Source organism: Manacus candei, unplaced genomic scaffold (genome assembly GCF_025592945.1).
Source record: "Manacus candei isolate 608988 ecotype Guabito, Panama unplaced genomic scaffold, ASM2559294v1 h1tg000071l, whole genome shotgun sequence".
NCBI lineage: Eukaryota > Metazoa > Chordata > Aves > Passeriformes > Pipridae > Manacus > Manacus candei.
The window spans coordinates 3,973,445-3,994,772 of record NW_026138119.1 but is presented as its reverse complement, the minus strand read 5'-3'; the positions used below and the strand labels follow the sequence as shown (position 1 = coordinate 3,994,772).

The 21,328-nt window shown below is 47.1% G+C and overlaps 1 protein-coding gene across 6 annotated transcripts in view; it reads left to right on the top strand.

The window, feature by feature from the left end:
• The window catches only part of ADAMTS13 (ADAM metallopeptidase with thrombospondin type 1 motif 13), a 66,393-nt gene extending 45,336 nt beyond the window's left edge, over positions 1-21,057 (top strand). For 4 of the 6 annotated variants that reach the window (XM_051807830.1, XM_051807831.1, XM_051807832.1 and 1 more), the window contains 28 exons: positions 737-803; positions 1,614-1,897; positions 2,084-2,225; positions 2,602-2,741; positions 3,457-3,540; positions 3,626-3,750; positions 4,499-4,645; positions 4,982-5,116; positions 5,614-5,764; positions 6,398-6,502; positions 6,967-7,118; positions 7,227-7,290; positions 7,808-7,934; positions 8,300-8,448; positions 9,697-9,817; positions 10,599-10,679; positions 10,916-11,097; positions 11,524-11,659; positions 13,251-13,380; positions 13,966-14,155; positions 14,844-14,961; positions 15,265-15,394; positions 16,752-16,956; positions 17,441-17,738; positions 18,213-18,359; positions 18,815-18,991; positions 19,338-19,522; positions 19,788-21,057. In XM_051807830.1, the coding sequence (XP_051663790.1) occupies positions 1,673-1,897; positions 2,084-2,225; positions 2,602-2,741; positions 3,457-3,540; positions 3,626-3,750; positions 4,499-4,645; positions 4,982-5,116; positions 5,614-5,764; positions 6,398-6,502; positions 6,967-7,118; positions 7,227-7,290; positions 7,808-7,934; positions 8,300-8,448; positions 9,697-9,817; positions 10,599-10,679; positions 10,916-11,097; positions 11,524-11,659; positions 13,251-13,380; positions 13,966-14,155; positions 14,844-14,961; positions 15,265-15,394; positions 16,752-16,956; positions 17,441-17,738; positions 18,213-18,359; positions 18,815-18,991; positions 19,338-19,522; positions 19,788-19,970 (4,029 nt within the window). In that variant the 5' untranslated portion in view covers positions 737-803; positions 1,614-1,672 and the 3' untranslated portion in view covers positions 19,971-21,057. Of the gene's footprint in view, positions 1-16; positions 411-736; positions 804-1,613; positions 1,898-2,083; positions 2,226-2,601; positions 2,742-3,456; positions 3,541-3,625; positions 3,751-4,498; positions 4,646-4,981; positions 5,117-5,613; positions 5,765-6,397; positions 6,503-6,966; positions 7,119-7,226; positions 7,291-7,807; positions 7,935-8,299; positions 8,449-9,696; positions 9,818-10,598; positions 10,680-10,915; positions 11,098-11,523; positions 11,660-13,250; positions 13,381-13,965; positions 14,156-14,843; positions 14,962-15,264; positions 15,395-16,751; positions 16,957-17,440; positions 17,739-18,212; positions 18,360-18,814; positions 18,992-19,337; positions 19,523-19,787 lie in introns of those variants that run through there. The other 2 variants (XM_051807828.1, XM_051807827.1) reach the window with 2 other exon arrangements.
• The last annotated feature ends 271 nt before the right edge of the window (positions 21,058-21,328 follow it).

Genomic DNA, 21,328 nt, shown 5'->3' with positions numbered 1-21,328 from the left:
AGGGGTGCCGGCTGGGTCACGGGGTGGGGGGTCATGGAGAGATCCCCCCCCATGGGGACACCCCCCTTCGTCCCCCACAGGGACAGGGAGCCCCCGAACCGCCTCTGGGCCGGCGGGGCTGGCGCGCACCCTTGGGAAGCCGCGGGCATTGCGCAAGGGCGGGCGGGCTCCAGCTGCCGGAGCGGCCCCGGCCCCCCGCGCCCCCGCCGCGCTGAGGCCCCGCTCGAGCGCTGTTTGTTTGCTCCAAGCCCTGTTTGCTCTCCCCTTCCGCTCCACGTGATGCTCCGGGCCAAAAATCGCCCTCCTCGTCCCTGGGCCGGCGCGGACAGCGCGGCTGCTCCAGGATGATGGTGGGCTGGGCGGTGCGGGCGCTGGTGATGCTCCCGCTGGGGCTGTGCTGGCCCCGAGAGGTGAGTCTGAACCTCCGGAACACGCGGCTTTCCAGGAAGGCTTTCGCGTTTCTAAGAAAAAATAATAACGGAGGAGAGGCGACGCGACGTTGTTTCTAAGCCAAAATCCGCCCGGCCTCGCTAATCACGGAGATAAAGCTGTTTCCCCCGGGTGGCTGCTGTGCAGCCCGTGCTCAGCGCGGAGCAAAGCCATGAGAACTTGGCGCTGGGACTTGTTGAGCTGTTGGCTGGAGTTCCTTCCAGGTCAGGTTCAGTGAGCGATAGTCTTGTATCCATTTGTTTTTCTTTAAAAAACCGTAAAGCTATTCTTCTTCTTCTTCTTGCAGAAATTCCTCAGTGCTCTGGATGCAGAAGCTGTTTTCTCCTATTTTGGAACTAGCTCGGTTGCTGATGGTATGCAGGGCTCCGTCCTTCTTCATTTTAGAACACATCTGTCAGTTCATTTCTAATCCTTTTGATATCTGATAACTCTAAGAACGCTTAGTAACAACCCCTGATCTGACAAGCATTGGGTGTTTCTGAGTTCCATTGCTCAGAGACAATCGGTGCCTCAGTGTGAAAGTGGTTGAAGAACTAGGTCAGCATTTAAAATCTGCTGAAGGAGATATGTTAAATCTCTTTCCACATTTCTGCTGTGGTCCTCATCCTCTGTATTGGTGTTTTTCTATGAGATGAACAGATCCAGGTCTGCTGAGTGGGAAGCTATAGATTAAGGATAACTTTAAATGTATTTGGTAATTATTTTTTAAAAATAAATGTATGGAGAGATAAGTATTCCAGGTCTGGATTGATGATAGTTAAGAATAAAAATGTGTTCTGATGTCTCAAATCCCTAAAGGAAGGGTATGGTCTGTGTGTGAGTTCACCTAGAGCTCATCCTTTCTGGGTTATGATAATTCCCACTCATTAATACTTGACATCTGTGGAAGTAAAACTGCCCCAGTCTTTGTTAAATGAACTGTTCTCTTTATTGAGAGAGCAAAAGCACCTATAAATCAGGAGCCAGTTTCTGTTGTCAGTTCCCAATCAGATTATCCTCAGTTTGGAATACATGAAAGCACAGAAATTCCTTGACCCCAGAAGGCCACAGCTGTCATTTGGAGAGCATTTTTCCTAGGGAGGCAGACCATTACACTGAGTTTCTGTGTATCATCAGTTCTCATAACTGTTCCCCTTGTTCTGATCTTGTTTAATTTCTTTCAGTACCTGAGTTTGTTGTGGCTGAGCCAACTTGCCCTTGCAAGGAAGAGCAGGTTGGGCTGATGCCCTGTCGGATCCAGCACTGCTCCATCGAGGCCTGGGGAGAGCTCTTTGCCTTTGAATTTCTAGAGGACCACGCCCTCCTTTCCCCATCCTTTGTGAGCAATCAAGTGGTGAACTCTTCCTTTAGCTTCCTGAAGAGATTCCCAGGGAACTGCTTTGCAGGAGGACACCCACTGCAGCCTCCTGGGGCCACGAGTAGAGTCACTTACTGTGAAGGGCAGTTGGTGAGTATGTACTGAACTGCTACATGAGCTGTTATAGTCCCTGTAGCTTTGCAGCTTCATGCACCAAACTTGTGAACCATCCACTTAATAAATCTGAGCTTGACAAAGGGAGGATATGGCCCACAGTTCTCCACTGATACCAAATATCTTTGGGATAACTCAGAGATGGAATTTTATCTGCTTTAGCAAGGAGTTGTCGTTGTGGATGAGGAAAAGATTCACATCAGGCCAGTCAGAAGCAAAGATGTGGCCCTGCTGAAGGACCTTGGCTTCTCCAGACCCCACATTCTCTTCAGAAGTGCTGCAGCAGAGGCAAAGACAGCAAGAGGTAATGGACATGGAGGGGAAGCCCTGCTAGGAAAAACTGTCTGCTGGTAGTGGGGCTGCTTGCATAAGCTCAGGGGAAAAAGTGATATTTAGAAATATATGAGTAGGCTTGAAAACATTTCTCACCTCACTAACCCCAAACTTTTCTCACCTCACAGTTACTACCCACATGTGTAACTGGTGTGTTTTCATGCAGGTAGTTGTTATTTTGGTAGCACAGGTGTGTTATTAAGGATGCTGGCAGGTGAAAGAAACCACCAGAAGTGGGAAACCTGAGAGAAGTGGACTTCCAGCTGTGTTATTCTATCTTTGGGGAAAAGGGAGTGGACCTGTGGAAGCTTTTATGTTGCATTTTGAACTCCCTTTGTGCTGTCCAGCAGGGCGGGGTCCTCCTCGCCTGCAGAAGAGGGCTGAGGGAGCTGTGAAACATCTGGAGCTGATGGTCGTGGCAGGTCCAGATGTTTTCTTGTACCACAGAGAGGACACGGAGCGATACATTCTTGCCAACCTGAACATTGTGAGTAGCCCTCTGTTTGGAATGCTGTCCCTGTGTGGGAGCTCCCAGGCTGTGTCACAGGCAGGACCTTTCAGGGGGGTTGTGGTTACCTGCCCCTGGTACAGAGCACTGCTGGTGTGCAGGACATTCCTCTCTGCTTCCCTTGGCAAACTTCCCTTGCACAAGAAGCTGCATGAATAAAACAGGATGTTAAAAGTTTTTGAGTTATAACCATAAAACCTATACAGAAAATGTAGCTCTTATTCATTACAAATATTTTTGTAAAACAGATAAAGAGTTTTATCACCCAAGCCTTGATTAAGTCCCTGCTGCTTTCAGTGGGATTGAACTAAATCCACTGAACAAATCTTACATTTTAATCTCAATGATTCGTTTCTGTTACAGAGTTTTTCTAAATGACTCCCTGTACTATTATTAAGAATTTGTTTGTGCATTTTTTGTGTGTGTGTACAGCAAAAAAATTCTTTAGCAATCACTCTCCTACCCTATGAAACTGTTTTTCTTGCAGATCCTTCTTTCTGCCTCAGCAATATCTGACAAGTCTAACAACAGTTCTCATCTCTTGACAGATTTATTTACATTTGTAGCACATATGCTGATGTTGTTCTTCCCAGTGATTTTGTAGTTACCTCTGTAGTGGGTGCTGCTCTGCTCTTGGGAACAGTGGGAGTCACTGAGGTGCCTTCTGTACTGAACCCTTTCCATCTCTTACCAGGGAGCAGAGCTGCTCAGAGACGCCTCACTGGGGGCTCATTTCAGGGTTCATCTTATGCAAATGCTGGTTTTGAGAGAGCCAGAGGTAAGCAGGGAGGACTGTAATAAGGTGTTGTCCAAGGGGTTTCTCAAAGCTGTTTGGAATGTGCAGACTTGTGCCTCCCCTCCAGGCAGAGCTGAACATCACCACGAACATCACCTCCTCGCTGATCAGCGTCTGCGAGTGGAGCAAGAAGGTGAACCCCCAGAACGACTCTGACCCCCAGCATGCTGACATTGTCCTCTACATCACCAGGTCCTGGAGCAACCCTGCCCTGGGAGGGACTGGGAACAGGGTTGGGAACAGGGCTGCTGGTGTTCAGTGTTTACCACAGTGATGGTGGCTTGCACTGAGTCTTTGGCAGTGGGTTGATTCTGCTGTTTGGGGCTGATTCTCCTGCCCTTTGTGTAATGCAGTTAGTCAGAGATGCTGTTCCTCCAGTTTCTGAAGGAAGTGGGATATTCCCTCAGGCTGGAGCAGACATTGTGTGCTCCCAGAGCAGCACAGCCAAACCCACTGCAGCTTTTTGTGGGCAGAAAAGTTGAACAGTAACTGGAAGTGAAAACCCACTGGTGTTTTCTATGCAAGATTCCTGGTGCTATTCCTGCTCAGACATTTTGTCTGACTGGCAGGCTCCTTGCTCTAAATTGCCTTGGTTTGTCAAATTTGTCAAATGCAACCTTTTCCTGAGTGCAGTGAGTTTTGTTTCGTGCTCTTTCTTCAAAGAGATAAGGATACTGCTCTGCCTTTTGCAAATAGGATTATGTCATTTTATTCTGTTCTGCTCCTCTGAGGACATTTGGATTTTTAAATGTAGAATCATCGTAAATTTTGAGCAGTGGGACCCTACTGCTACAGTCTTGCTCCATGTGTCAAAAGAAATGTTAGACTGGCAGAGTTAGACCAGGAAAGCTCAAAGAAATTCAGCTGAATGTCTGTGCCTGACTTTATTAGCTGTGGTGGTTCCTTGCTCTTTCCTCTATGTCTGCCTCCCTTACTTTAGGTTTGACCTGGAGTTACCTGATGGGAACAAGGAGCTACGTGGAGTGACCCAGTTAGGGGGAGTCTGCTCCTCATTCTGGAGCTGTGTGATTACCCAGGACACTGGCTTTGACCTTGGAGTCACCATAGCCCATGAGATTGGCCACAGGTCAGTAGGAAAGCCCCAGAGCTGCCCAGTAGGTTTTACTCAAGTAAAAATGTTCTCCATTTTAAGGGATTCTGAAGAAGGAAAAGGATCTCTTGACATAACGGGGAGTTTCCTATGGATAATTCTACACTTTTGGAAAGAGTTCCTTGCATTTCTTGCATTCCTGCATGTTCTGTGACAACTTTGAAGCTGCAAAGAGGAGAGAAAACCTTTGTGACAACAGTGGAAAAAAGGGCTGCAGAGGGAGCTCAGTGCTCGCTTAGAGAAGAGAGGCTCTGAGGGAACCCAGCCTCTGGGTTTCTTCTGCTCAGGGCACTGTGCTGCTTTCTGTTACAGCCTTGGAATCCCCCACGATGGAGAGGGGAATCAGTGCAGCAGTAGTGGTTACATCATGGGTTCAGCAGGAAACCACAACAGCATCGACCTCACGTGGTCACCGTGCAGTCGGGAGCAGTTCCTGGCCCTTGTCAGGTAAGGGAATGGACAAGTTCTGCTGTTCCCTCTGCTGGGAGCTTAGGAGAGGAAATGTCAAAGAATAAAAAAAAAAAAGAGGAACAGTGAAAAGCTTGGGGTTTGTTTTTTTCTGAGGTTAAACCCAGTTTTTGCTTCATGTAGTTGGAAATTACTTCGGTTAGTGCCTGACATGCCTGGGCTGTGTTGGATTTCTCAGACACTGGCTCAACCTGGACATTTTATTTACAACATCAGAGCATCTATGTTCAGACAAGCACTGCAGGCTGTGTTCTGGCTGGGTGCAGAACAGGAATGGGATATAACTTCAGCAGCAGGGAACTGTGAGCATCTCCAGGCAGCTGCTGCAGCTAAATCCATCACAGCCCACAGCGAGCATGTGTTGTCTGGGAAAACAACAGCCAACTCCCAGAATGAAACTCAGCACAAGTTTGCAAACATGTCATTGTCCTCACTGCCCACAGCTGGGAAAGTGATATTCCTTATGTTTCTATCAGTACAGGCCAAACAAGCTGCTTGAATGACCTGCCGGACATGGACGGCAGCATCCCTGGATGGAAGCCTGGCTTGTACTACGGAGCAGATGAGCAATGTAAAATAGCCTTTGGGAGTGTTGCCACAGCTTGCACCTTTGCTGACAGCAATGTTGTAGGTAGAAAGTTTGTCTGTCTTTCTAAGGGCAGCAGGGAAATGTCCTGGAGCCAAAGTTCAGGAAAAGGGGGCTGGTGACCTTTTTATTCTAAAGGGATGGGGAGGTGTTTTTCTACCACAGATTTTTTGGCAAAGAACAAACCTTCAGAGGCTTTAAAAATGCTTCCCTTCTCTCCATCCTCCACATAAATCTCCTTTAAGGTTTGCACAGTGGGGTGCTGTTGCACACAACTGGCCTGGCAGTGCAGGGTACACCCACTTAGGGTCCTGCCTTGGGGAGCTCTTGTTCACTGGATTCCTTCAGCTTCCCTGCCATGGCTCAAGTGCCCTTGTCTGACAAACACAGCGTGGCTAATAGCTGCCATCTGGACATGTTTTGTTAATGAGGAAGCACTAAGGTGGGTGAAACTTAAATTGCTTCACTTGATCATCTTCCAGCATTACAGCTGGAAGTGAGGGTCTTTTGACTTGCCCACAACTTTGCCCAATAGCAGAAGAAATGATTGAACTTGCATTGTTGGTACTGTGGGAAAAGCAAACACCTGGGACATGGCACCATTTAAACTTTTGGGCCTGCTATGTTGATGACTGAACAACACTCTGAACTCCCTGAATTTCTTGTCACACCAGGACACATGTAAAGTTCTCTCGTGCCATGTACAACCAGCAGACAAATCCAGCTGTACTCGGCTTCTGGTTCCCCTCTTGGACGGTACTGAGTGTGGGATCAATAAGGTGAGGAGGCTGCTGATCTGACAGAAGTGGGTGTGGGTGCTTTGGAGCTCAGATAGCAAGACATTGTCAGGGGCTGGAAGGTAAATGGCACTCTGTGCCCCTTGGTCAGGGAGCTGAGGCCAGATGTTCCAGTTGTAAACTGGTACCATTATATCCTGATGTTGGTGTTTCCACCTTGTCTGTATCTCTGGAGTTGCTTTGCAGTTCTGTAGCCTGATGTCTGAGCTCTCCTCTAAGACTTTACTTGAAATGACCTATCTGTTCTTCGTTTTAACCTCAAACTCAGTTAGACCCTAATTAGGAATGGGACTCTTCAGCCTCTTGTGAGAAGGTGCCTCATTTATCCTGAGATTCTCTGTTACTTGCCTGCAAAATGACGGGGACTTGTGCCACCCTTGTAGATCCCAGCCCTGCTGGGTTCACTGTGGTGCTGCTGCCAGTTTTGTGTGTGTTCTTGGTCCTAGTGGTGCTCCAAGGGCCAGTGCAGCTCTCTGGAAGAACTGAACCCCATGGCTGTGGTCCATGGGCAGTGGTCAGCCTGGAGCCCCTTCTCCCCCTGCTCCCGCAGCTGCGGCGGCGGAGTCGTGGTGAGGCAGCGGTTCTGCAACAACCCCAGGTGAGAGGGGGGCACCTGGCTCTTTGCAGGGCCTTGGAGGGGCTGAGCCTTGCTCTCTGGCTGCCACAAACCTGAGGCTCTGCTGAGGAGTTCTCCTGTCATTCCCAGGCCTGCTTTTGGGGGGCAGGAATGCCGCGGTGCCAGCATCCAAGCGGAGATGTGCAACACACAGGTAACGGAGCTCATCACATCACCTGAGCTTTTGTCTTAACACTTTGAGAACTGGTTTTTGACTGGACACAGCAGCTGACTGCTCTGGGAAGGAGGACTAAAGATCTGATGTGCAACCTCCATCTCTTTGACAACAGGAGAGGTGTTTGTGCCACTGAAGGCAGTGGTATTATTTAATAGCATTGCTCACGTTTAATGAAGCATTTTCTCTATGCCCCCATAGCAGGACAGGTGTTGAGAAAATAGTGACTCACTTAATGATAGTTTTCTTCAGAGGGACTTTCTTGCATTGTTCCTGTTTTCCTTGCCTATTTATTTTGTACAAATAGCAAAGATATCAGCTTTCAAACACAATTCTCTGCATACCCTCTAACTTCCCTTTAAAGTGGTTTTCTTTATGTGCAGTTGTTTTGATGTTTTACTTATGTTCTGCCTTTAGCTAGTTGATAAAATGCTGGTTGAGATTCTGTGCTCAGTCACTTCCTTTCCTTACCCACACAATTCTTTTTGGGATTCAGGCCTGTCTGATGACCCAGCAGGACTTTATGGCTGAACAATGTGCAGCAACAAATTTAAAGCCACTGTATCTTACTGTAGAAACACCGTCCTTTTATACCTGGACTTCTGCTGTTGGCTTTGCCAAAGGTAAGGAAAGTGTGAAACCTCAGTTTATTTGTGCAGGGAGCACTCAGAGACATGTCTGTACTTTGAAGTTAAAAGAATGTTTCACTGAGTTTTTTAGTTTTCACATGAAACCTGGGGACTCTGTCAGATGATAGAATCCCAGAATGGTTTGGGTTGGAAGGGACCTTAAAGATCATCTCATTCCAGCCCTTGCTGTGGGCAGGGACACCTTCCACCTAGACAAGGTTCCTCCAAGCCCCGTCCAACCTGGCCTTGGAGACTTCCAGGGATGGGAGTCCACAACCTCTCTGGGTTTCTTCCCATTTCTTGAGGGTCAGCCACATGCCTTTCTGAAAGAGTAACTCCTTTGTGCCTGTCTGTTCCAGGGGACCTGCTCTGCAAGCACATGTGCAGGGCCATTGAGAAGGAATTCATGGTGAACCGTGAGGACAGTTTCATAGATGGAACCAGGTGTGAGCAGGAGGACTCTGAGCACCACAGACCTTTCCACCTCTGTATAATGGGAAGCTGCAGAGTAAGTGACTGGGGAATCCAGGTGAACCTCTGACAGGTAACCTGCACCAAAGGAGTCAGTTTGCTTGGAGCAGGGATAAAACCACAGTGTCCCAAACAACAGAGCAAGCTCTTCTCAGAAGAGAGTTTAGTTCTTGTTTCTTGGTGTTGGATGGAGTCCAACAAATCTACTGTTCTGTCTGTGCATCCAATGCCAATGCCCTCTAGATAAGACATTCTGCTAATTATGCATTAAGCACACATCCCTAATCCAAGAAGCAAGTGGTTTATGTGTTGGTGGAGGACACATCATTAGCTGCTCAGTTTGCCTGGTGTAATTAGCCCCATAAAATGCTGACTCTGTTGGAGCCAACAGATTGATTGTTGCAGTATCACTAATGAAAACTGAAGTATAACTTTTTTTTTCTGGATTGGACCTCAGAAAGACATTCTTTGCAGATGAACTTGAATGTAACTCCCCCGCGCCGTCTGCATTTTAGTAACTGCTCAGTGCTGACCCGGGTGGATGTTTGCTGTTGTTTCTTTACATTCCCAGAATACTCTTTTTAAAATTTTATGTTTTTCTCATTATCCTTGCGTTCACCATGTCCTGTGATGTGTTTCCCCCAATGAACAGCAGAGGGTGTAGGCATAACCTGTTCTGATTTTGGCTGTTTTATTGGCGACAGTGATAAATATGCATGTTGTGGCAGCTTCCAAAGCCTGGGATCAGTGCCTCTAGCATAAATTCAGCAGTTGCACATGTTTTGCTGCTAAGCCTGCTGAGATCCTCCTGTAGCTTTGTGTAAATTAGTCTTGTTCGTGGGAATGAGGATAGAATCTCTCCTCTGAGTTCCATGGGATTGAAGGCCAGGCTGAAGGATGTGAGCTAGATTTGGCTTTGGGGCTTGGGGAGCTAAAGATTCCTTTAGAACCTGTCATTCATGTTTACAGTTCCCCTGGGCTTTTGTTTTTTCCTCCCCACCTCCAGAAAGAGTTCTTAGAAGAGAAGGAGTGCGGGGCCCTTGTTTTAGGTCACAGGAGAAATCTTTTTGGGCTACTTGTTACGGGAAAGAAAATGTCACTCAGTTAATGAGACCTGATTTTTCACAGTGCTGTCCAGTGGTAGATGTAGGTACAAATGCATGTTTGTCTCTGTTGTCTTCTTAAATTCCAATTCCAAATGGAAAGGGCAGTTTCAGGAACTCAGGAATTCATTCACTTGTTTTCTCAGAATAGGCAGGTCTGACAGACTCTCCCTTCTGCTCAGGCATTCGGGTGTGACGGCCAGATGGACTCTGAGAAGACAATGGATTCCTGCAAGGTCTGTGGGGGTGATAACTCCACTTGCACCCAAGTGAGTGGATCTTACATGGAAGGAAAAGCTAAAGGTGTGTAGTCCTCCCCCTCGGGCTCAACACTGTGGTGCTGTTTGTGTGCTGCATATTTGTATGCACAGTCAGTGGTCACAACCCTCTGTATGTGACTTCTTCCTTCTGCTTCTGCTTCATTTTATTTTAGAAAGAGTATGGAGATGGACTTTGGGTGGTCCAGCAGAGAAGGCAGGGAGGTAGCTGGTGTGTAGGAAGAGTGCCTTTTTGTGTTGTAGTTCTTCTCTGGATGTGAATCAGAAATGTAGTTCTTTGGAATTATTGGGAGCTGGAGGCCATATCAGGTCACAGAACCATAAATATCCTGAGTTGGGAGGGATCCACAAGGATCATCAAAGTCCAAGTCCTGGCCCTGCAAAGGACAGCCCCAAGAATCCCACCATGTGCCTGAGAGCATTGTCCATGCTTCCTGAGGTGTTAAACATCTATTTGGGAACTGATCTGGATCTTGCAGTCTCACACAGTGATATTAGCTGAGAAGATGAACAAAAGAGAGGTGAGAACAGGACACAGAATTCAGTTCAGTTTTGTTTGCTGTATCACCATCCCTGTGTTCAAGCCACGCACTGAAGTCACTGTGAATTCAGCCTGCTGTTGTATCCTTATTTATTTTATATTAGATGCATAACCCCTTCAGCTTTGTTGCTGCCTGTAAGGCTTGTCCTCCCATGGACACATGCTGGTAGTAGGGGGAAGAGGGGTTGATCTGTAATTCCCAGCCTTCCTAACAGAAGTCTAGTGATGGAAGGTGACCATATCTTCTTTTTTTCCATCCTTCCAGAGTACGTGACATTTCTGTCCCTGCCTTACAACACCACCTCTGTCCGTGTCACCAACCAGAGACCTCTCTTCACACACCTGGGTGAGCTGAGGGAGAAGGAGAGATGGGAATACAGGGCTAGAACAAATAAGGAAATGGAGTTTGGGAGGAAAATCCTTGATGCTGCACTTTTTGGGATGCTCTCCAGTGGGAACTTGTAGAAGCCATGCTCCTTGGGATGCCCAGCTTAGGTCAAACTGGTTTCTAACAAACAGGCAGCCTGTAGCTCCTGGCACCAGGGCATCCTCTTAACATCACTGCTGCTCTTGCTTCTCTAGCTGTGAAGGTTAAAGGAGAGTATGTGGTTGCTGGAAAAGGAAAAATCTCACAGAATGTCACCTACCCGTCAGTTCTGGAGGACAACCAGATCAAATACAAAGTGTTTCTCACCAAGGACAACCTGCCAAGCCTGGAGGAAATCCATGTGGATGGGCCAACACGAGAAGAAATTGAAATACAGGTAAATTAAAGTAGCAGAGTTGGAAGGGGGCCAGTCAGAACTGGCCAGGTCTGTGTAGCTCTACTGCAGTGCAGCATCCAGGTGTACAAACAGGCTTTGTGTCCAAGGCCAGGGGAGACAGTGTTCACTGAAGATTGCTCTTCTTGGGAATGGTTGAGGGTTGGCTGCCAAACAGGCTTTCTGCAGGTTTGGGGTGTGGTTGTGTGGGGAAAAGCACACAGATTTAAACCTTGTGCTTGGCTTAATCTTTTTCAGTGCTCTGTGTCCAGAATTCACAGGGTGAGTGCTCTGACTGGCAAGAACTGAGTCATTGCATTGAGGCTTAGGATTGGATGGAAAAAAAAGAGGGACTGGCTTCTCTTACATCCATCCTAAGAAACAAATCCCAGTTGGCTTGTGCACTGACCACAGGTTTTCCTTCCCCAGGTCTATAGAAGGTACACAAAAGAATATGGCAATGCCACCAACCCAGACATCACCTTCAGCTACTTTGTCCCCAGAGAGAATCTGACATATCTGTGGGTTCCTCAGCAGGGACCGTGTTCAGTGACCTGTGGGGAAGGTGAGACAGCAGGACTCAGCCTTTACTTTTTATGGAGATCTGGGCAGACTTTTAGTTTGGTCTGAACTGCATTTAAAAGGAAATTGCTGACAGTGAGCTGCAGTTGCAAGTGTTAAACTGAACCAAAGGAATAAGTGGCACAGCTCTTGAATTCAATTAGCTTAATCATCAAAATGATACTGAAAATGTTTGATCATGAAGAGGATTTTTAAATAGGTTTTAACTGAACTTTTGGTTTTAAGACTAAATAATTTTCTCAGATTTTTCAAAGTTAGTGAAGACTAATTTGAAGTTGGCTAAACATCAGAAGTCTGAGACCAAAGTGGTATCTAGTGTTTAACTAAAGCCTCAGAGCTAATTATGAAACTTCCTTCTTAGAATTCTATTCCTGTGCCATGGCTAATCCTTTCTGTCTCCCTGAAGAAATCATAATGCAGATTGTAACAGCTCACTCTGATACAGGGTCTGACATCTTGTTTACCAGATAATTCAGATGACACTGACAGTCCTCTCAAGACTTCTATGACAAGGATTTAGAAAATGCATTAATGAATATTTATGGAAGTCAATCTATACAACTAGTTATGTCTGGAGAGCTTTTCTCCAGCAAATTCCCCAGGTGAACTGATTGCTGAAACCCTGAAGTAAAGAACTCCAAATGCTCTAGGGCTTCCCAGCTAATGCAGCCAAAACAGGAAAAAAAATGAGAAAGTTGGGACTTAAAATAACAGAAAGTTGAGAATCTGAGCTGAAATTACATCTTGAGAGCTGAAAGTGGTGCTCAGGCCCTCCTTAGCAGTAGACATTATTTGAAAACAAGGAGGGAAGAGAAAAGATAACATTGCTGATTGATTCTTGACATTTGCTGCTCAGGGTCATGCTGTTTGAGATTCAGGAATGCCTGGCTCTCCTTCTGGGTAGCTCATTCACTGAAAGGAGACTCCTTACAGCTTTGCTTGGAACTTTTTTGAGTTTGACTTTTCATCTGCTCTACTTGTCAGTTTGTTATTGTTGAAAAACTTGCTTATGGCTGTAGTTTATGAATATTTCATTCCTTGCATGCTACAGGCACTGCAAGTCTGCACTTTCTCTCCCAGTACCTCCAGTCTAGTTCTGGCTGTTGATGATCACTTTGAGGAGGCTGGCATGGTGCTGCCTGAGCACAAAGGCTGTGTGATGGTATTGCATGCTTAGCTCTGCAGAATGTCATTTAAAAACAACTGTCTGCTAGAGCTTATATTCAGCAACCTGTCCCTCATCAGTCAGACATCAAGATCATTAGAAGTAATTTGGATCAAATTATGATTGATATCCTTGGTCTTGCAAATGACCAATTCAGAGCAATCATTTTGGCAGTGGATTATCCATCAAACTTCTCATCTTCTGGGGTGCTCACCTTTGGAAAATCACTTTAAACTCTTGAGGAAAAGTCAGAAAAGAGGGGTTTCTGTATTTATAGGAAATCTGTATTCCCAGTTACACCATTTTCCTACACAGATGATTGAGTAAAGTAAAATTACTGCTTCTTCCTAATAGAGGTGAACTGTTCACTTTGTTAATAACCTCCATTGCTTTTCCTTTTGTATCCCAGGGACACGACCAGTGGTTCATGTCTGCTTTGATCAGACAAAGAATGAAATCACAGAGGATCAGTGGTGTCTGGAGCTCCCACAGCCCCTTCCAGAGCACAAGCCCTGTGCCATGGAGCAGTGCCTGTACAGGTTGGTATTCCTGGGAGTTCAGCTGAATTCCTGCTTCCCTTTCCTCTGTGGTCTCATTTACATTGTGAGAGGTAAAAAAATAGAGAAGAATGAATTAGTTTCCTCCTAATTATAATGGCAGAGCAGATCCCAGACCATGTTCTGTCTTTCCTGGTCCCATGAGGTAATTGAGATGTCAGCTGAAGGAATGGGAATAAATGAAAATACTTTGAGGGCATGGCCAGAGGAAGATGTCTCTCACATCCCTTCCAAGATTGTGCCAACAAAGAGGAGGAGAGCCTTTGTTAATTATTCTGGACAGAGGACCAAGAGCCAAGCCTGCCCAGACACTGACTTCATAGACATTTTAGTGTTTAATAAAAAGTGATTACACTGTGAACTGTAGCTCTTTAGCTTACATGCTTTTAGTCCTTGGAAGTTGTCAGTGCAAGGACTGAAACTGTCCTCTCAATCACATCCAAACAAGGCTTTTGAAACAGAAAAGCTGCTGAATACTCTGCATGACCCATTTCTGTAATCAATGGCCTCAATAAACCTCCATGATCCAGATGGGAAACAGAGTGATACAATTTACTTCCCATTTAGGTGGAAGATGTCTCAGATAGATGAATGCTCTGCTGTCTGTGGAACTGGAGTTGCCCAGCAGAATGTGACCTGTGTTCAGTTCCGTGATGGACTGGAGGCTGTGGTGGATGACAGCCTGTGCCCAGCAGAGGAAAAGCCCCTCTCCCTTGTGCCCTGCGTGGTCAATGTCTGCCCTTTAGGATGGGACAAAGTGAGTTTACTGGCTTGGCTTTTTTCAGGAATCTCACTGGGAGCTTTGCACTTGTGATCCACAGGAGGCCAGTTAAGAACCACCACCTTACTGCTGGAGCTGAGGAGGGTGGTTTGCACCAAGGATGTCTGCCCAGTTAAAGGTTCATGCTGTCACTTTAGACAGCTCTGTCCCTCTTCAATTATGCTGCTGATTCATCAGTTCATAGTGGTGGTTTGCTTAGAGCAGGTGTTGACTGTTCCTTCATTTCTCCTCACAAAACCAAACCCAGAAATAACCCCTGGTCCACTGTGAAGTACCTCAGTGGGAAACAGTGGGGTTCTGATATGGTAGGGAGGATTGCTGGCAGGGAAGGGGGATTCTCAGCATGGGATCACTGCTCCAAATCTGTATTGGGGAGCCACTGCCAGGTTTACTTTTAGAGATGGGGAAGATACTGCTTTAGGCGTGTCCCTCTCTGTCTCTCTTTAGGGAATTAGGAGGGATCTTGACTTTTGGATGTTCTTAGCTGTCTCTGATAGTTCTATATTTTATAACAATAGAGAAAGTGCTTAAATGTGCCTCTTTCTTCAGTGACAGCAAGTGTGTTGTAGGCTTGCTCTGGAGGTATCCCCCAGCTTCATTAGATCAGGACTGATGTGGAAAGCAGGTGCCAGTGTCAGCCTGAGTCTTTCTGCTCTGTTCTGAGGAGGAAGATGCACACGTGCTTCAGCCTCTGGAGTCACTTGGGCATATCCCATTGGAAAATCGGACTGTGTATGTCTGGAGCCCTGTAGTTGGAGAATGTTCTGTCTCCTGTGGTAGAGGTGAGACCTTTCAGTGCTGCAGGAAATGCTACCTGACTGTAAGTGTGAGCTCAGTGCCTGGGAACCTCGGGGGCCTGGTCTTTTTCCCTCTACAGTTCCAAGTGTAGCTGTAGTCACAATCTTTTTGGAAGAGGCAAGGGGGCCTGGATCAGGCAGAGGGTAATTTAGAGAGTGGCCTGGGTGCTCATGTGCTTCAGAGTTGGGGGGATGAGTGCAGTAAGTGTGCCATGGCTCGGGCAGAGTTTGCTTGTTTTGTACACACAGACACTGCTTGGCCTGCAGTAAGGTTGCTTCCCTTCCTAGGTAAGACTCAGCTGCAGTATGTTTGTGTGGCTTTTGACACCAAAGAAGAGACCCAAGAAGAAAACTGTCACCCAGTGCCAAAGCCAGAGAGCAGGATGGAAGTCTGTGATCTCAGTCCCTGCCCACCAAGGTAAAGCAGTTATCAGGAGACAGTGAGCCAGCAAGAGGTCTTTCCATCCTCTCTCTGTCTCCAGAGACATGATAAAGTGAGAGTCAGGCTACTCTGAGGATGTTGTCTTCCTCTCCCCTTCTCTGAGAGCACAGCCAGCTGCAAAAACTGTAGCAGTGCTCCATACTCAGCAAACTGAGAGTCTTTCCTGGGCTGGTGTGTTCTCAGGCAGAACTAAGTGAAGCCTTTGCAGTTTGAGTCCAGAATAAAACTGAAAACCTCTTGATCCCTTATTACCCTGGGGAGGTAGGAACAAATCCATAATTGCAAAAGGTGGTGACACATTTGCCAGCTCTACAGTTTCCACATAGCATCAAGGAAAGGAGGTAGAATTAAATACAGTCAGAATCTGGAACTGCTGGTCTGAAAACTGTTGGAAATTCATTGCACTTTCCTTAGGCTTTGTGGTGTTGCAGACTGCACTCCCTGGGTGACTGCTGATCTTAAATGTGAGCCAGTGTGTGTGTGTGCATTAAAAGAATTCCAATTGTACTTCCATAGACTGGAAGTACACTTAAAAATTAGTTAAAATTGGATTTAAGGTTGGATTTAAAATCCAGTGAAGACAGGTGACAGCTGGAGGTACTCTCTGATGGCTGCATTATTCCAGGTGCCATTACCCCATGGGCCCTGTGCAGGAGGTGTGATGCACAAAGTCCTCTGCTGTGCAAGGGACTCTAGAGAGAAGACAGGAGAGATTGTGGCAGGCACCCAGGGTGGTGGTTTGCCTCACCCAGAGGAGCAGGAACCACGTAATTTGGAGCTGTGGCCTCCAAGGTCAAAGTGGGCCACAAGAGCAAGCACTGGGGAGGAGGGGCTGTCCATGAATTTGTATGGTGTGATCTGGGATATGGCTCAGGGTTGATAAATGGGCCAGAGCTTGCCCTGCCCTGTTTGCTGTAGGACTGCAAAGCTACAGGCATCTGAAGTTTTCTTACAGGATGCAGCTCCCAGGACCTCTGGGTCTGATCCTGATCTGACTGTTCAGTGGTGTGTGTTTTGGAGGGAGATAAGATTGTTTCTGCAGTTAAACCTGTGTGTGTCACCCTGGGGAGGACTGTGATGGATCAGAGTAAGACTCAGGCTGTATTTGGAATCTGGCACAATGCAGTTGCCCTCTGTTTGTGTCCAACTCCAAACCTCCTCTGGGCTGCCCAGCCTTGTTCCAAAGGCTGCCTTCCAAGTACTGTAAACAGCAAAGAGTGAGAGGCAGAGGGTGAAGAAGGACAAAGCATGAGGGAGTTGCAGTGCATTTTCTGCAGTGAGAGAGGGTGAGGATTCATCACTAATTTACTTTTTCTCCTCCACGCCCTGTCAGGTGGAAGGTGACCCCAGCTGGGCCCTGCTCCTCCAGCTGTGGGCTCGGCTTAGCTGTGCAGCTGGTCACCTGTGTGCAGATCCACCAAGGCAAGGAGGTTTTGCAGGAGGAGCATTTGTGCCCTGTGGCAGAGAAGCCCCCCACCAATGTCCCCTGTGTCATCAGAACGTGCTCTTACGAGTGGAGCTTCAGCGAGTGGTCAGAGGTACCTGCCCTTATTCAGATGCAACAGTTTAACAGCCATTCACTGCCCTGAAGCATGCAGGGGAGAATCACAACTTCTGCCTCATGTATTTGCTTCCCACAGAAATGCTGAACTGTTTCTAGGGATGTTTTCCATCCTTTCCACTGCCCTATGTTTAGCAGCCGTAGGTTTGCTTCCCACCTTTCTCAGCTAAGGTTTTGGCTGCAGTTTAAAAATGGCTCTTGGCATACTTTCTTCTGGAATGCAGATATTTTTGGATTTTTTAGGAAGTGGTTCTGCAATTTAAATATATAATTTGGAAGATCTCCTGGAAGGTGGGGCCTCTTCTAAGCTGATGGAACAAGAGCACTGAAAGGGCGAGTGGGAGAACAGCGGCAGTGAACAAAACATCAGCCCTCCCCCCAGATCGTGCCTGTCAATGCATTTATTTCTAAATACCAACTGGGGCACAGGGATAAAGGACTTTTGGTTTCTTCCTCTGCAGTGTTCAACCTCCTGTGGGAATGGCATTCAGACACGGCGGGATTTCTGCCTCCACTCGCAGACCCGCAGGCACGTGGACGCCGTTTTCTGCCGCCGCTTCCCCAAGGCCATCGTGGTGCGTGGCTGCTCCTCGGGGCCCTGTCCTGAGCAGGTGGGGACCAGGTCCCCTGGGGCAGAGCTGCAGCCAGTGACACCAGCCACACACCTGACAACAGCTGCAGCTGGCAGGGAGGAGAGATACAAAAGCCTGGATCTGCCTCTTTCTGCTGTGCCTCAGGAGCAGACAGAGACCGGCGGAGGTGAGGAGGATGCTGCCAAAAGGTGATTCTTGTGTGCAGCTGGGGTGTGGTGACCCTGCTGCCATACAGGGACCAGGAGCATGGGAGGGAATACTTCTGGTGAGGAGGGAAAATATGCTGTTCTAGAATGCCCATGTTATCTCGAGCTAGGAACTCACTTCCCTGTGCTTTCCAAAACTCTTTTGATTTGGGAGCCCTTGGCACAGCAGCTCAAGAGTTCAAGAAGCGTGTGGACAACACTCTCAGGCACATGGTGTGATTCCTGGTGTGGCCAGGAGTTGGACTCAATGATCCTTGTGTGTCCCTTCCCACTCAGGATATTCCATATAATAGAATACTGTGATTCTGTGACTCTTCCCATGCTTTGCCCAGGTGTGCATTTACCTGTTCATTGTGCCATGAAGGGAATGGGGATTGTTTTTCAGCAGCTGTGGTTCCTTCTGGATGTGTTTCTCACCTGTCTCTGCTCTCCAGGTGTCTGTGGAAACTTGTTTCTCAATGCCACTGGGATCATCAACATGACGGGTGTGGAGAGCAGCGACTGCACCGTGGCCATTGGGAGGCCCCTCAGGGAGGAGATCACACTCAGGATCCTGGAGAGCTCCCTCAACTGCAGTGCAGGTACTGCCTGGGGCTGCTGGGAACCAGCCTGGCCCTTTGGGAAAGCTGCACCTCCATTGGTGCCCTGAAAGGTTCTTGCTGCCTTGGAGCTTGTGTAATCTCTGAAACTGTTTTACTGAGTTTTTCTGTCCCACCAAGTTGTTGCCAGGTGGAGCAAAATGAAGATGATGCTTGTCCTCCCCTCACACAATGGTTTCTTACCTGTTTTATTGATAGATATGAGATGAGATGAGTTTATGGGGTTAAAGAAGCTGCTTGTTTTGGCCTGTTATACTCTAATATACCCTCTTGCTGGAATCAGTACAGTTAGATTAGTTAACTGCACTGTTCTCATGACAGATTTTGATAAGATGGGGACAAGATGCAGAAATTACTTGATTCCAGACCCATATGAGATAAACTGTGCATTTTTCTTGAAGTAAAAGTGTTTCTTGTCCCTGTGCTCCTCGTTCCAGGTGAGGTAGTGCTGTTTTCTGGGCGGATGATGTGGCGGACAGGCTGCAGGAAGCTCCCTTTGTCCCTGATAAATTCCAGAACGAACACACTGATTGTGAAACAGCGTGTTGTGCTGCCAGGAAACGGGGTCATTCTTCAGTACAGCAGCAGAACTGCAAGGAAAAAATATTACCAAGGTACCTCATTGAAAGCTCTGCTATTGCTTTAGATTAAGGCACCCATGACAAGGTGTTCCAGAGTTCCACGGATGATGGTTGCCTATGGAAATCTGTGGAAACCTTGCTTCATTTTTAGCAGCTAATAAGCCCCTTCTTGAGGAGTGTTGGAATTAGTATTAATTGTGGACTATTCCCTTACTTTAAGGGCAAGCCCTCCACAGGTGTTTGCTGATGCTTGGAGGTTCCCAGATGAAAATCCTTAGAGAAACTGTTCTGCCTGTGTTTAATTTAAATGTTTTCTTCCTTGGAGATGCTGGATGCTTCTCTAAATCATATTCTCTTCTGCTCCCTTTGCCCCTGTCAGACTGTGACAAGCAGCTGTTTGGTCCCCAAGGGGAAATAGTGAATCCTGTGCAGTTGCCTGAGCAAAGGCAAGGAGTCGTGTGTCGGACCTTCATCGACGTGGCTCCCCAGCACCGCATAGCCCTCCGTGCCCTGTACACTGCCCTGGGCACTGAGGGCAACCACACCCACTTCAGTTACATCCTGGTGAGTCAGGGATGGTTTGGATGGGAACACACCCATCTCCTCCTTAGAGATTTCCATCCAGTCCAATCACAAATCAACGTCAGACTCTGATCTCTGTTATGTAAACGCTGATGTGAGTGAGAACTACTGAGATCTACTGTACTGCTTCTAACCTTTGTAGGGCAGCTTTTCCCTGAGTGACCAATTTGCAAGTCTCCAGTATATTTTTTGAGGCGCTTCCTTTGCAGGCTGCTGAGGTAAAATGGTTTGGTCTCTCTCCATGCAGGTCCGTGATGTGAGCACCATGAAGACGATGGTGTTCCGTGGGAAACAGCAATTCCTCTGGCAGTCAACAGGAAGCCAAGCTGAAATCGAATTCCATGAAAATGTTAAGGATCACCCGACCAATTTCTGGGCTGAATATCACGCTATTGAGCCCAAAGAAAAGGAACCAGGGCCACTGCACTGAGAAAAGCTGTGGCCCAGTTAGTCACTGCTGCCTGTTCAGTGCTCGAGGGCACGAGTCATTTAATCTTCTTGCAACTGCTTCCCCACCTATTGAGTAAGAACAATATCTCCTGACTCCTTTGGGATCTCAGTAAATATTGATAAAGGTTATGCAAAAGACATGTAACCACCAAATATTTAGCAAATATTCCTCATATGGATTTTCTGTCTGTTTTGGTTGGATTTAATGCAGATGGTGACTTGGACACTGAAGTCTCAGGGTCTTGCTTCTGTAATATGTTCTGACCTCTTAGGAGAGTCATTTGATTTCTCAGTGTCCCAGAACAAACCTCTGTACCCCACCAATAGCTGCAGTTATGGTTTAGCCATTAAATTCACTCTCTTGCAGTGTAAACACCCCTCAAAACTGAGGCCCAGTGAAATTCTGCAGTGTTACAAAGGCGGCAAAGCTGTGTCTGAGGATGAACTGTCAGCACAAGGAGACTTGTTTGCAGGGTAGTGCCACACAAGGACAGGTCGCTCAAAGCTTGAATGTTTTCAGGAGTTGGCTGAACTGAGGCACTGCTGACCTGGGCAAGCCCTGGTGACAGCTGGCTTTATGTGGGAGGACTAAATGACATCCTGAGGTCCCTCCCCAGCCACCCATTCTGTGGTTCAACTATTATAAACCTGACAGTGATACCACTGCTTCTTTTCTGGGAGAAAATAAAAAGAATTCCGTCTCTTAATGCCAGGTTTGATGCCAAGACTTACTTACTCAACTAGGAACAGTAGCTGTGCTGTTAATCTGTATCTTCATTTCATAGGACCTGTGGTTGAGACTGCATGGGCAAGCTGTAGCAGGGAGAGGGATTTTAGAGCAGTGGCAAATATTCGCTTGAGTTTCATTTAAATGTATTTTTTAGGTTATTTTTTTTTTTTTTTAATATCTTGAACATTGGACGGTGCTCTGGTCCAAATCTGTCATCCTCCTCAAAATCACAATATACTGCTTTAGGGGTGTTTTCTGCACCTGGAGCCTGGCTGGACACATCTGCACTTGCTCTTAATGCTGGATGCAATAAATGGTTCTGCCTGGGCAGTTTTAACCCTGCTTCTGCTTTCTCTCAGTTGGATTCTCTGACATCCTTTCACAACCACAAATATTCGTCTTAATTAATAGTTGTTTTTTTGCTGGTTAAACGTGGAGTGCTTTTGCTTGCCAGCCTCTAGATTTACGTCCCATTCCTGGAAGAGCTAGAAAGTAGATTCCTGAAGCGAGATCCTCGAGGAGCTGGATATATCAGCTATCCCACTGCAGTGCGTGGGTGATGCAGGCACTGGGCCTTCATTTCCTGTCTGACAGGAGATGGTAATGAA